This window comes from Microcaecilia unicolor, chromosome 12, assembly GCF_901765095.1.
Source record: "Microcaecilia unicolor chromosome 12, aMicUni1.1, whole genome shotgun sequence".
Classification (NCBI taxonomy): Eukaryota; Metazoa; Chordata; class Amphibia; order Gymnophiona; family Siphonopidae; genus Microcaecilia; species Microcaecilia unicolor.
Genome location: NC_044042.1, coordinates 1,457,035 through 1,469,583, shown reverse-complemented (window position 1 = coordinate 1,469,583; position 12,549 = coordinate 1,457,035). Strand labels below are relative to the sequence as shown.

Genomic DNA, 12,549 nt, shown 5'->3' with positions numbered 1-12,549 from the left:
AGGGCGGGGCAGACACTCATGGGGAAACCGGATATCTCTCCCCCTTCACACTTCCGTCTGGAGGCTTCATAGAACGTTGGTGTTGCCTTTTATATAGACAAGCAAGCCAAACCACCACAAGGGTGGAGGTACACAAATTCCTACGAAAAGTAGAATCTGAGGAAAGGGGGAGTAGGAGGAGTAGGCTCTTGAACAACACCAGTAGGCGACGTAGATAGGTACAATCTCTTTATTTGAATGTACACTCGACTCAACAGAGCCGTGTTTCGGCGCTACAGACGCCTTCTTCAGGAGTCTTGCGATATATAAATATACGAATATTAAGCTCAAAGAGAATGAAAGCAAGGCATCTTCTACAATTGTAATCCACTGCCAATGCAGAAGTGCAATTGAATACGCTGAGCTTTTTTTCCTGCATCGGCAGTGGATTACAATTGTAGAAGAAGCCTTGCTTTCATTCTCTTTGAGCTTAATATTCGTATATTTATATATCGCAAGACTCCTGAAGAAGGCGTCTGTAGCGCCGAAACACGGCTCTGTTGAGTCGAGTGTATATTTAAATAAAGAGATTGTACCTATCTACATCACCTACTGGTGTTGTTCAAGAGCCTACTCCTCCTACTCCCCCTTTCCTCAGATTTGCCTTTTATATAGAGAAATAATGGCCAAGTCTAAAGCGGTTGTAGTTGGATAGGCAGTGCCTTAAAAAGGTGAGGATAAATAAAGGGTTGTGTTTTCTTAACGTAGTTGACAGCTTTTTAATTTAAACCAATGGTGTCAGGGACAAACTCGCTTCATGAATTACTGTCACAATATTTAGATTTTTACCTACAACCCAAGTCTCCTTCATATTGATTCTTACGTTCGTGACTCAGGTCATCTCATCCAAATGCTTCAAGATCCTGATATTGCATCTGTACAACTAGTATCTACGGAGGTGGTATCTTTGTATACCAAAATCCCACACGATAGTGCTATTCATCTTATATCAGCACATTTGGAACAAATGGATTTATCAGATGGTAAAATCTGACTGTTAAATGATCTAGCGAAAATTGTGGTAACTAATAATGTTTTCCATTTTGTTCAAATGGAAAGGAGAAGTTACCTTTAGTGGTATGCTGGTAAACGTTTAACAACAGGCTCTCTCCCCGGTCCCCCTCTGCGCCCCCCCCCCCCCCAAAAAAAAATTGCAATTGTACAGCGCTGGGTAGGTCTAGTAGCGCTATAGAAATGTTTAGTAGTAGTAGTAGTAGTATAGCTGGGGAGAGAGCCTTGGGGGGGGGGGGGGGGGGGGGGTGCCGACAATGCATTACTCCAGGGAAAAAAATTAAATGATGCCAGGTTCCAATCTAATTCATGTTTAATGTGCGATAAAATGCCATAAATAAGTAAATAAATATAAACTTTTAATGTTGAGCCCCTGATTCTCAAAGTGAACATATTCCAAACACTATAATGAAAATAAAATGATTTTTTTTCTGTTGTTTGGTGACTGTTTTTCTGATCATGCTGGCCCCGTATCCGATTCTGCTGCTATCTGTCCTCTTAACTCCGTTTCCAGGGCTTCCTTTCCATTTATTTCTTTCCTTTCCTCCTTTCTTCTTCAGTTCTGGTCCTCCGTTGACTGTCCAGTGGATCCAGATTCTGCTTATTTTCTTCATCGATGTGCAGTTTTTCTCCTCTCTTCCTTTTCCCTCATCTCTTCTCCTTCCTCACTCTTCCCACCCCTCCATTCATGTCCAGCATTTCTTCTCTCTCCCCTCCATCCACCCATGTTCAGTGACCCTTCTCGCCCCTGTCCCCCTTACTCCTCCAGCAACTCCCTTCTCTCCCCTGCCCCCCTTCAGCCACCCCTGTCGAGCGACTCCCTTCTCTCCCCCGCCCCCCTCCAGCCACCCATGCTGCCGGTTCGCTCTTTAAAAATGGCCCCCAAGACTTCCAGTTTCAGTGATGTGGTTCATTCTAAATCCTGATTGAGATTAATGCAGAATTGAGTGTTTATTTAGGTGGTTAGTGAGTTGTTTTGTCACTGCGCCTTCTATGAGTTTGGTTATCAGCTACTGGTCTATAGTTGGTTAGGTCACTTGTGGATTTTTTTGCGTCCTTAGGCAAAGGAGTAAGATGTTTCCTTTATCTATTGGGAAGAGACCATTTTGAAGCATGTAGTTAAGGTGTCTCCTGAGGTCTGCTTTGAATTGTTGGGGAGCTGAACTCATAAGAATGCTAGGGCAAATGTCTAATTTACATTGTGATTTGGCATAGTTTTTTAGCAGTTGGGAGATGCTGGATATTCCCCGGGTATGGGGTCTAAACATTCTTATCAAATAGCCCAGTATCTCTACCCACTGGTTGGAAAAGGACACAACCCACCTGTCTAGTAGAGATAAGGAGTGATATTTGAAATGAATCTGGATTGAAAGCCCACCTCTTCAACATTGCTTTTGACTTGTAACCACTTGTACCTCTCGCTTCTACCTACCCTCCTCTCCTCTTTCCTCCACACACACTGATTTGCTTACTTTATTATTTTTGTCTATTAGATTGTAAGCTCTTTGAGCAGGGACTGTCTTTCTTCTATGTTTGTACAGCGCTGCGTACGCTTTGTAGCGCTATATAAAGTCTAAATAGTAGTAGTAATGAAAAATTTAAAAAAAGAAATCAAACGGGAGTCAAATGTTCGCACCTGAAGCAGACACCAATCACACAAAATCGCACCATAAAACCAGTTTTATTTCTAGATCAAATATTGCAAATATACAGAAGAGTACCAGTACAAAATTTAACACTCCTTTAAGCACATCCACATTTATTTACAGAATTCAAATAAAACAAAGTTTTGTTCCCCACTACATTGTTCCTTACTGTAGAGAGGAATGGATAGCACTGTTACAAGTACATAGGCTGTGGAAGCTTTAGTGATGTCCAGTGCTCTGTGCCTAGCATAATGTCATTATAAAACAAGGGATGATAAACGTAAGCCAGCCTGTGACATGGTATTGCCATAAACCATACAGCCATTTGAGCAATACTTGAGATCCACCAGAGCTCTGCAGCAGCTACTCAAACCGCGGACATGAAAAAGAGAACACTGCCCTTTACAAATCTAGATTTGCACTGTGGCTTTGAGATGAACAGTAAAATGGATCTCACCAGATGGTACATTGCTTCTCAGTCAGTTAACCTGATGGTAAGAATGAGCTGCATGGAAAATGGATACCCTGAAAACTCAACTGGTCAGACAGACCCCAAAGACCAGCCTTAGCCTCAGCATTCTGGGTATCTATATTTAAACCCTCAAATCCCACAGCAGGGGCTTCCACAAAAATTTGCTTAGCACAGCATTAAAAATAATTTTGTTGAGAAATAAGGTGCTAGTTAGGACATCCTAAAATCTGCAAAGCATTCTAGGTTATCCCAATAATTTTCAGAACTACAACATGCAAGTCAAAAATGCAGCTGTTCAACTGACTACTTTGCTACTGCTGGAATCCATGGGTGGGATGGAGGGGAATTTAGAAGAAGCAACAGCACATCCAAGCTCCTGCAGTAAAGCATTTTCCTTCCAGATGTGCAGCAGGCTCAGAAACAGGTCACACAGTAATCCACCAGATACCAGCTAACAGCCAGTGAAATTCAGCACTTCACCACTTCCCTAGGAACGGCCACACTCTGTAGCCACATGGACAAACAAGGAGACAGAGGTGCTTCTGCTCCAGCTGACCTGCAATCTACTGGCAACAATTTGCAGCAAGTCCCAAAATCAATTTAGTTTCAGAGTGTGGAGCACACAAGAACCCTGCTGATCTCCAAGTATGTATTAAGAGAAAGGACCCAGAATATAGCACTGCATTTTTCCTCATCAGCAGCTTTAATGACAAGAATGAACCTTGTTGTTTTGATTTGCGCAACTCACATTTCTAAACCTGAGCTCAAGGCAAGTATTTTCTCCAACTCAGAGGGCCTATAATGTGAATTTGTACCCGAGACAATGCAGCACCACTGGGAGAAATGGTATTCGCATTCTGGCTGTCCTGTTTCATGGCTTATTGTTCTCCATCAACCAGGTCACTCCTGTAGACATCTGGATACATTTTGGAAACCTCATAATATTTTATGTTCAGTCCAGGCAAAAAAAAATTTTTTATCCCAAATATTCTGCATACGATCTGGATTGTAAACAGACTCTCTTGATGCTATGAGGGTGGTCTGTATACAGAGTAAGAACATTTACACTATATTTCACCGGTACTGAACTGGGTGCAACAAAAGCCCTTTTACAACTATTTATTGATGTTTTTATATTCATCCTCATGTTTGTCTTACTCATTTTTATTTATTGCTCAGCAGATTGATGAGTTCTACATTTTTTTTATGTACATTAAGAACTTTTACATGTTAATGTTTGAATTGTCTCATGTGCCTTGGGTGACCTTCTCACCCCTCTGGCTTCCTTTTCTCATTTTTCTGTATTTATCTTCAGTTCTTATTTTACCTACTTATCATTTGGTTTTACTGTTTTCTATTTTTTTTTCAGTATATCATTATATAGGTTGTTTTTATTTATTTATATTGTGTGTGTTTTACAAGGTGGTTCACTCCCATCCCACTCCTTTTGGTTTCTAAAGGGCTTTTCTTGCTGTTTTTTTAAATGTACCCAATTCAGTTGTCTTACTTTTCGGAACGCTGTTTCCCCTTAATTCTAATGGTAATCAAGCTCTTAATTGTTGTAATATATTTGAGATTATTTATAATAAAATGCTCAATGTTGCCTGTGTAGATACAACCTCTAAAAAGTAGTAACGTATTTGAGCACTGATAGGGCAGTTATCTGTTGGGCCCATTCTACGTATTGGTAGACTTTCAATATAAATAATATAAGCTAACCCTTATACTAGACATGCTTTGATCTCTATAGATTTTTTTCTCCTAATAGAGAATATGATACGTCGGTGGTTTCTCTTGCAGCCAATGTGACGGCAGTATTACCAGGTTCAGGGGACAAGCTACACTTCTTTACTTTTGAGCAGGCTCACTGATCCAGCCACAATCAGGTCATTCAGCTCAGCTGCACACAGCACGGACTAAGTCTCCTCTGTGGTTGGATCTGGAGAGGGGGGGTAGGGGAAATGGAAGTAATGGGCTCCTGTGGAGACTGCTGCTTGTCAGAAATTTTGGATTCCCCCTCACTTAACTCTCCTTTTGCATGTGACATTTTCTAAGATTAAGACTCATCTACCCCACTCCAAATAGGGATCGGTTCTAAACCACGGGAACACCCAGTGCGAGTCCAAGGTGCATCGACTGAAATGTCAGTCTTTATTCACTTTTAGGAAGGACAAGGTGTGGTGGACATAGGACACTGCACCTCAGCTCAGGGGCTCCTACAATCCTTCTACTGCAGCACACAAGCATCGTTAGTGGCAACTGACAAAGATTAGGAAGTGAGGTCAGACAGATCTGTATACAGTTACTGGGTCAGCACAGGGCCCAAGGCAATGCTCCTCTTAACCAACATCAGCATCTCCCACCCTCAGAACTGAATCTGTGAAGCGGGTCAGCATTCAGGCCAACAGCCAACTGATACAGATAGTCACTGTTTTTCAAGTGGGTACCATTTTGGGAGGGGGGGGGGGGGAACAACAACAACAACAACTCCCCCACACTTTTATAACATTTTTCTTTTGTGATAACTGTATGCGCCAAAGTTCAATTCAAACTGACAGCAAGCGTGACTTCTCCTCAGGTTAACACTTTTGTGTGGGAAATTATCACAAAAGTAAAAAGAAAAGTTATAAAATGTTTTGATGTTTAGTATTTTGAGCATTGATATTTCACTGTACTTGATCAGCAGTGTGCTCTAGGATGCATGTGGGCATTTAAATTAAAATGGGAACATCCTCATTTAAATGAGCGCCTGGTTATGTCAGGTAGCGTAGCCACAGTCGACATACTGAGAGCTTTTCAATAACAAATTTAAATCAATTTATACCTTCAATTGAAAACATTTTTTTTTTTTTTTTGGGGGGGGGGGTGTTGTGTTATCTCCCCTTGTGTGTGTTTGGAAAACCTTTGAACTAGAAAGCAGGACAGCTGGTATGGAAGCAGTGCCAGAGGCAAACTCCGGGGGGGGGGGGGGGGGGGTGCATATTAGAACAAGAGTTGGGGGGCACTCTTAGGGTCCTTTAGGAACCATCACTGGCTTCTGGGTCTTAATTAAAAAAAAAAAAATCACTCTCTATAGACAGATTCCAAGCTGAGCTCCAACACACACACACACACACACACACCATTAGCATATCAGATGCAAGCCAGGGTATTCATTGTACCAGTGATCATCCAAGGCATGTCTGGGGGAAGCGGGGGGGGGGGGGGGGGGGGGGGCTGATACACTCTTGCAATACTACACGTATAAGCCAACATCTCAGGCTGCAGTGGTGGCAACAGCAGGCAGAAGATTTAGACAGTGAAAATGCATTCCCTAAAAGCCAGCAGCTAGAACGCTATGGGTAAGACATTACAGCAGCAGATCTGTCCCCAAATCTCACACCCTAGATCCTCTCTCTCCTTTTATTGTAAATAAAGCATATTTATCTCACTTACCCTATAAAGATTGAGTTTTAAAAGATTTTCTACAGAGACTATCTGGAGTTTTCATTTCTCTGCATTCTTGCTTTCCTTCATCTTTCTGGAGCTTGACGGGAAGTGGGAGACTAAAATCTATTCAATGTATCGCAGTCATCTGATACTCATGTTCCCAGAATTGCAGGAGTTTGATTTAAGACCCTTTTCTCCCATAAAAGTATAAAAAAAAAAATCAAGACTTCATTCTTACCGAGTCTGCACAAGAAATGAAAAATTTGGCACTTTAACACCTGGCTCTAATCTCTCACGACAGCTTCAGGTGAGTGCAAAGGTGCTGTGCATCTCCTCTGAATGTGGAAGTCACATAAAATCAACAAGATGAGATACCAAGTAACACTCTCAGCCCTCAATACCACAGAGGAGGTCGTAGTAGCATTTTTACTAAGAAGGAAGAACTGCTAAGTCAAAAAGTGTTATTGCTGAAGTTCACTTTTTTAGTTCTTTTTCTTCTTTGATTGGAGAAGAAAATTAGTTAAAATGTAAAAGTAAAAAAGTCTGATGGTGTCTTACATCACAGAGTCTTCTGCTCAGAATCTGTGGGCTTGTGGGAACCACCAGCTAAGACCCAAGGCATGGGAGACACCAGCTTTTCTAAGTATCCAAGGGATGGTAACAAGCATCCAATTAGAAGCATTTGCTGAAGAAATTAAGGGGGGAGGGGGGGAAGAAAAATCTTGCTTTAAGTTGTCCCAACAAACCTCCATCTTATGACAGGTTCCATGACTGAATTATTCCAGAAGGTCCTAGAAAGAGGAGAGAAAAGTGTGAGTACACTCTCAGCTTAGCACACCAGCTTACTGTGCGCCGCGCCTTTTCTCACCTCGTCAGAGTCATCATGGTAACCCAGCCTTTTACTTCCACTGGTGATACTGGTATCCAGGGCCTCTACTCCATTTGCCTCCACATGCTGCTGCAAGACAGAGTATCGATGGACCAAGAACCTGCAGAAACCAGGACAAAAGCAGCCAACCCTTCACATTCAGAAACAAAGTGTGAGGTACAAAGCTTAGGACATACCATCAGCAAAACCTTTGCCTTGGGATTAAGTACAAAAGCAGACACATCCTTTACAGTTTAAGAAAAGAAGCAAGTGCAGTAACTGGAATAAACACCTATAAGCAAAGCGTAAAGGAACTGAACAAATCACGCATCACATTTTCCTAGCTGAAAGACTCGTCCTCCTGCCTCACAATTAGACTGACTGGATAATTTCTTCTAGAGAACGAGCCCTCACCTGCCACCACAGACATATTTCTTGATGATCAGGACTCCCGCAACAATGGAGATCAGCAGTACAGCCACTACCGACAGGATAATTGGAATCAAATCTTGGTGCACCTGCAAAGGTTCCTTCAACAAAGACAAAAATAACACATGGGTCACCTGTGCTAAAGAGATTTTCACAGATCACATCTCTAGGGAAAATACGATATCCAAGGGAAGAAAGAACAAGAAAAGGAAAGAACCCCCCCCCCCCCCCCATTTATTTTTATTATCTTCTCAGCTAACTCAGCAGCCCCGAGCCAGCAAGCTCCCCTCCCCTCCCACAGCCAGTACGAACCACTGCCTCCCTCCACCCCACTGCTGCCTCCCGAGCCAGCAAGCCCCCTCCCCCTACAGCCGGTACATACCGCTGCTTCCTCAGCCAGCAAGCCCTAGCCCCTCCCCCCACAGCCGGTACATACCGCTGCTTCCTCAGCCAGCGAGCCCTAGCCCCTCCCCCCACAGCCAGTACGTACCGCTGCCTCCTGAGCAAGCGAGTCACCAGTACATTTCTTTTTCAGATCCATCAGCTCATGTTTAGGGTTTGCTCCACCATCACACTTATCTCCTGGAATCTTGCGATACCTGAGAAAAAGGCAAAGACAACATGTTTAAGGACAGCTCTTCCCAGGGGCGGCCAGACCAGGCAACCGGGCAGTGCCCAGGGGCCCAAAGGATCTGCCCAGTTGCCCGCTGCCACCGGTGGTTCTACTTTGAAGGACCCTGGTGGTCTAGTGGCTTCTTCAGGGGCAGACGGCCAGGAAAGAATCCCAGTCTTTCCTGTCTGCTGCCGCTAGTGTGCCTGGGGCCGGCGTGTTTTAAAAATGGCTGCCGGAGACTTTAACCTCGTAGCAGATCCAACATTAGATTGCTCAGCACCTAGACGGGCCAACAGGGGAGGAATGAGATCGAGAGCCCTTCCACAATTCATGCAATCACTAAATTTGGTGGATGCGTGGCGGACTCTTCATCCAGACTCACGAGACTATACTCACTTGTCACGGGCACATGGCAGCTGGTCCAGGATAGATTACATCCTTGTAGATCAAAACATGTTTCATATGGTAGCAGACGCAGTAATAGGGCCAGAAGAGGTCTCAGATCACGCGATGACATGGATAGACTTGACAGATCCAGAATCATTTGGAGTCGGGGCGGGTTGGCGCTTTCCAACATACTTAGCCGCAGACACTGAATTCAAACGTTATATACAAGATAGCTGGGAGGAGTATGAAAAATTTAATGCAGCCCACAAAAGCCAGCCATCCTTGTTTTGGCAAGCAGCTAAAGCAGTATTAAGAGGGGCAATTATAGCATTCACAGCTAAAAGAGAAAGGCGAATCACTAGAGCAATCACCAACCTAGAAAAAAGACTCCAAAAAGCAAAGCGCAGGTATATTAATAATCCCAATACATTCTTCAAAGAGCAAATGCAGTCAGCAAGAATAGCGTTAGATACCCTCCTACAGGACCGAGCCTCTAGGGCATTAATACGTAGGAAATATCGGTTACAACGCTTTGGGAACAAATCGGGAGGCATGTTAGCACGCGTAATAAAAACTTGGGGAGGAAGCAGAGTAATAATGGCGGTCAAGGACAAGGAGGGCCATATTCAAAACCAAAGAGACAAGGTAGCGAAGGTGTTTCGAGATTTTTATCGACTTATACTCTACGCCAATGCCCCACTCTACAGACTCTATTAATCAGTATCTAGAGCGGGCAGGGCTAACCAAGCTAGGAGAGATAGAGTTAGAGGAACTTAATTCACCAATAACAGGGAAGGAACTACAAGACATAATTAAAACGTTGCCTAAACATTCGGCTCCGGGGCCTGATGGGTTCTCTAGTGCATTCTACCAAATGTTAAACCAGCAAATAATAAGACCTCTGCTCTCATATTATGAAGAGGTGGTGGAACTTGGAGAATTCCCAATCTACGCTAATGAAGCGTTAATCACATTACTTTTAAAGCCAGGAAGAAAAGAAACACAGGCAGACTCCTATAGGCCCATATCACTAATCAATGTGGATACAAAAATCATGGCCAAGCTTCTAGCAAACAGAATTCAGAGAGTGTTACCGACATTAATAGAACCAGAGCAAGTGGGTTTTGTACGAAATAGGCACTCCGCAGTAAATGTGAGGCGTCTACTCATGGCAATGGGACAATGTAGTTGTACAGAAACAAAGGCAATCTTGGTGAGTCTGGATGCCGAGAAGGCGTTCGACGGAGTGGAATGGGAGTACATGTTTGCAGTGCTACAACACATAGGTGTCAAGGGATGGGCATACCAGGCAATTCAATCATTATACTCGGGCCCCACAGCTGCAGTACTGATCAATGGCACAAGAACAGCACAATTTTCTATAGCAAGAGGCACGAGGCAGGGCTGTCCATTATCTCCGGCCCTCTTCCTCCTCTCGATAGAACCACTGCTGAGGAGCCTGAAACGAGAGGGGGAGATAGCTGGGGTAGAGGTAGGGGGAGAGACTGTGAAAGCATTAGCGTTTGCAGACGACTTATTGATAATGACCTCAAAACCAACAACGTCACTGAGTGTGCTGATAAACAGGGTCTCCCAATTTGGTAAACTTTCAGGCTTTAAAGTCAATTTAGAGAAATCTAGTGTTATGCACATTCAGACCAGCCCCGATGATATGCAGAGATTTAAATTCCCATTACGCAGAGCGGCAGGAACCATCAAATATCTGGGGGTGCAGATCCCGAGCGATTTATCCCAACTCTATAATCTGAATATTCAAAAACTGCTGACTGAAACAGCAACAAGGCTGGGTCATTGGCAGGGGCTACCTCTCTCTCTCACGGGACGCATAGCGTTGTATAACATGATGATAGTTCCACGCTGGCTATATATCTTTCAAGTTTTGCCATTGTACCTTTCTAGTAAAGATGAAAAGCAGTTGAATGTAATGCTAAGAAAATACCTCTGGCAGGGGAGAAGACCGCGACTGCCTCAGTCAGTGATGGAGATACCAAAAGAATATGGGGGAATGGGAGTGCTGAGTATGCGGCAAATGACGGTGGCCTGTGCAATGAGACACATCAATGACTGGTTCCGTGACACATCAGATTTTTCAGCGACTCAAATGGAGAAAAACTTATTAAAACCCCTCCACTTCAGTAGTGCCCTTCATGGTTTGGGTAAGAGAACATTCCCAGTTTTGACGGCTACTAACATTCTACAGACTGCGCAAAAAACCTGGAAGTGGATTTGCAGAATGCATCAATTCTCTTATAAAACTACTCCATACTTGACATTGAAGGGGAATCCAGACTTTCCTCCAGGAGATTTATACACGGTGTTTAAACGCTGGGAAGACCAAGGAATAATTTATCTTCAACAAATACTAAGAGGAAGGGAAACTAAAATCATCTACAGATCTTCAAAGGTCAAAGCTGATAACTCCGAAAGATTATTTTCATTATTGGCAGTTACAACATTATGTGTCTAGCCTGGAATGGGAAGACCTAACAGAAGATGTCCAAGTGGAAGTGGCGGAGGCATTCTCATTCAACTCTCAACAGAAAGTGCCTTTGAAATACCATCACAGACACATCAAAGATCATAAACTGGAATTGGACTATGATAAATACGCTGGGGAATGGGAGAGTGACTTGAATATCACAGTAACGTCTGACATGTTCAAAAGACATGTCCTGACAATCCAGCGATCCTCCTTACTATCAGCACATTGGGAGATGCAATATCGATTTGCCCTCAGACTACACATTCCCCCACGGCGAGCGTTTCACATGGGAGCCTCCCCAGATGGAGAATGCCCCAAGTGTGGGAAGGAGGGAGCGACTTTGGGGCATATGTTCTGGCGCTGTGCACAGGTGGAGGAATTTTGGAAGAAAATTTTGAGCCAAGTCTCTAAATTGTGGGCTATAGACTGGCGATATTCCCCGTTGCTGCTATTTGGTAATCCTGAGGTGAAAGCCCCGGTTCCAGGAGGTTGCATTGCATTCATAAACCGGGCCATAGTCATAGCGAAGGCATCAATTCTGGTAGATTGGCTTTCTCCAGATGGTCCCTCAGTACAGGTGTGGAGAATGAAAATGGTGACTTTAATGCGTTTGGAAAGACAGATGTGCCAAGGCAGGCCAGAATCAGACTTGCAGCAATTCTTAAAGAAATGGAACCCATTTATACAGACATTACCACATGCTTCAAAGAGCTACCTGTTGAACTTCTAGTGACTACAGCTTGTATTCAGACTGTCGGAAAGTATCCTAGATCTTGAAGGGAAGGGAGGGTAGGGAGGGAGGGTTTGATAACTAGGAAAGGCAGGAGAAAGGGGTTAATTACGGATTAAAGAGTTACACTATGGTTCATTGTGGAATGTGAAGCGAAACTTGATAATTCCATGATATAAGATTGATTATTACTATACGTTCTGAAATAGTATGTGTGGTCTCTGTTAATATCAACTACAATGAATATAAACAGATTTAAAGTAGAGGGATAAGAAACGGGGGTGGGGTGTCCGGGGATAAAAAGAAATTTCATTGACTGTGAAATGCTGACTGATGTTCTTGTACTAGATTAGTGTTCTAGTTGATGTTTTCTGTTTATATGTACTGACCTTTCAGTCAATAAAAAAGATTTAAATATAAAA

At 43.3% G+C, this 12,549-nt stretch overlaps 1 protein-coding gene across 2 annotated transcripts in view; it reads right to left on the bottom strand.

Annotated features, from left to right (window-relative positions):
* Positions 1 to 2,715: 2,715 nt before the first annotated feature.
* The window catches only part of SORT1 (sortilin 1), an 80,910-nt gene continuing 71,076 nt past the window's right edge, over positions 2,716 to 12,549 (bottom strand). The window contains exons 17-20 of one of the 2 annotated variants that reach the window (XM_030221523.1): positions 8,385 to 8,493; positions 7,880 to 7,995; positions 7,466 to 7,586; positions 2,716 to 7,388 (exon numbers count right to left, since the gene is read on the bottom strand). In XM_030221523.1, coding sequence (XP_030077383.1) covers positions 7,374 to 7,388; positions 7,466 to 7,586; positions 7,880 to 7,995; positions 8,385 to 8,493 — 361 coding nt within the window. In that variant the 3' untranslated portion in view covers positions 2,716 to 7,373. The remainder of the gene's footprint in view (positions 7,389 to 7,465; positions 7,587 to 7,879; positions 7,996 to 8,384; positions 8,494 to 12,549) is intronic. The other variant, XM_030221524.1, reaches the window with a different exon arrangement.